We start from the raw sequence: 2,431 nt of genomic DNA on the forward strand, positions 1-2,431 counted from the left end.
AGTTAGGACCACTTCTCTATAGGGATGTAGTTTCACTGCGTAAAGACATGCTGGTGTGACATGCTTGTATGGCTTGCTGGCGTGGGAGATTATGGAACATAAGAATAGGCATTCATAAAACATTTATATAATTTATTTCAACAATGTCGTTTTTACTAGCTGACAACGCATGAACTTTATGTGCCATTGTGACATAGGTGGACGGTTCATGCACCGTGCCATTCGCTCAGTCCCTCCATAAACAAATACTCAGAGCTCAATGCCCTGACTGACAAGTGTTTAATGTTATGCGTGGCACATGCAGAGGACAAGATCAGACATCAAAGACCAGGCAGCAGGTGTTGCGTCTCATCCAGCCTGGCTTAAGATGGCTGACATAGCAAAGACGACCCCTCAAGTCACTGCATGCCACTGGCACCCCACCAGCACAGTGCTTTTCAAACTTCATATCTACAGTGACGCCTAGATAAACAGAAACTGGACCTGCGGCGTAGAATATCACAAGCGAGGGGCAAAAGCTGAGGGAGGTAAGAGCCGTGTTAAATCACAGCCAGGATGTTGGTGACACATGTTACAAGCACAGAGACAGAACAAGTGAACACACAGAGATAAATAACTACTTTACAACATTATAATGTATACTATCTATAAGGAGTCACTCTCTTTCATTATGGATTATGTTACAAGTGGGATTAAAGAAAAACAGCTCTGTAATGCTTTAGAACACAGTGATAGATAACTAAGTAAAGATACATTAGCCATATATTACACAATTCTGATGTAAACTGACCAAATGGTGATACACCGGGCAGATAAATATAGTCGATTACATATTAAGAAATTAATTAATTAACAAATGAAACTACTTCATACAACATACAAAACCCTTTGTGTGTCAGCTCCGGTTCACCCTTAGCAGGTGTGTGGAGCATGGGCTGCACTGTGGTGAGTACTGGATGAAAGATCCGTCCACGGGGAGAGTAGTTAAGGTCAGCTCATGCCGTGTGGTGGGATCCACCTGGTATGAGGAGCAAGCCCGGGCCAACTCTGGGATCGGCATGTCACCCACCACCGTGAAACACCCTCCCATGTGGCAGCGATCAGCGGCAGGGTGGTGGTGGTGCGTTCTCTGTGCCCACCTGCACCCTCGTCTCCCTCTGCCCACCGTCTTCTGCCTGTCCACCAGCCGGCGGCCCAACAGGAGCTCGAGGGCGCGCTGGCGAAAGCGTCTGTCGCGGGCGCTGTAGATGAGCACGTTCCAGCCGCTGCTGCAGGTCAGGATCCAGAAGGCGTAGAGGGAGAAGTGGCACCAGCGGCCGCCCAGCAGCACGCTGGCCGTCACCAGCACGGCCACGGGCATGAAGGAGGCGCAGAAAAGTCCTGTCAGGACACAGATGGTCTTGGCGGCGCGGATGTCTGAGAAGGACGGCCCGTTCGACATGGGCATCCTGGCGGCGGCCTCCTGTGCCCGGGCCCGGCAGAAGCGCCGCACGGCGGAGAAGGTGACGGCGTTGACCACACAGGTGGCGCCCAGCATGGCGAAGTCGAAAATGGGGAACACGAGCATGATGTTGGCCACTGGGCTGGAACTGTCATTGTGAGGGTGCTGACCCACTGGGCAGGGGGCGTAGTTGCACATCTTACTGCAGGAGCTAAACTCCAATGTTATGTCCTCGGGCATGAGCAGAGGGGTCACGGCTAGGGAGAAGCACACAAGCCAGGTCAGTGCGATGAGGCCTACGGTCCTGTCTTTGGTCACAATCATGTTCTTCTGCAGTGGTCTGAGGACGGTGATGGCTCGCTCCAGTGACAGCAGGAAGATGGTGGTGATGGACACTAAGGTGCACCCTGCAAACACGGGCCCCATAACGAAGCAAGGCTGAAAGCCCTCCGATACCGCCACAACCTCAGCAGAAATGTTGGAGCCTATTCTTGAACTTTGACCCCGAGAGGTCATCAAACCCTCAATCTCGTTGTAAACTGAGTACGGGACCACGGCAACACCCACCGCCAGATCCGCTGAGGCCAGGGACACTTTGAGGTATCCCTGAGGAGTGCGGAAACGTCTGGAGCCCAGGAGCACGGTCAAACTCAGCACATTCCCCACCGTAATGATCACAGCCAGAAGCGACATCAGGGAGATGCTCAGCACCTCATAATGACTGGAGGCAGCTGTATGATTACTCTGCATGGTTGCCTTCCATTAGAAAAAAACTTTGTATTAAATGTCTGGAAATATGCATAGCTGACTATATAATGATGACTGCTATTTTTCCATTGTCCACTGCCATTTACCTGTTAGAAAATAATACATGAGTTTTAGAATCAGCTTTGTAGTGCTTTGTCATTTTATTTTATGGCCAATAAGATGTCAAAAATAGTCCTTTCTCAAGTTTCATGTACAAAACACCATCCTCATTCACATACTGCT

At 50.1% G+C, this 2,431-nt stretch overlaps 1 protein-coding gene across 1 annotated transcript; it reads right to left on the reverse strand.

Moving 5' to 3' along the window:
- Positions 1–895: 895 nt before the first annotated feature.
- LOC143115299 (adenosine receptor A3-like) lies at positions 896–2,191 on the reverse strand. Its single transcript, XM_076277270.1, has one exon. The coding sequence runs from the start codon at positions 2,189–2,191 to the stop codon at positions 896–898; it is 1,296 nt and encodes a 431-aa protein (XP_076133385.1).
- Positions 2,192–2,431: the final 240 nt, after the last annotated feature.

This window comes from Alosa pseudoharengus, unplaced genomic scaffold, assembly GCF_046254945.1.
Source record: "Alosa pseudoharengus isolate Yale_2024_CS ecotype anadromous, Long Island Sound unplaced genomic scaffold, YU_APseudo_1.1 YU_APseudo_1.1_scf_9, whole genome shotgun sequence".
Lineage (NCBI taxonomy): Eukaryota > Metazoa > Chordata > Actinopteri > Clupeiformes > Clupeidae > Alosa > Alosa pseudoharengus.

Excerpts from the sequence above, each read along its gene's own strand:
- LOC143115299 (XM_076277270.1), bottom strand. The coding sequence starts at position 2,191 with ATGCAGAGTAATCATACAGCTGCCTCCAGTCATTATGAGGTGCTGAGC.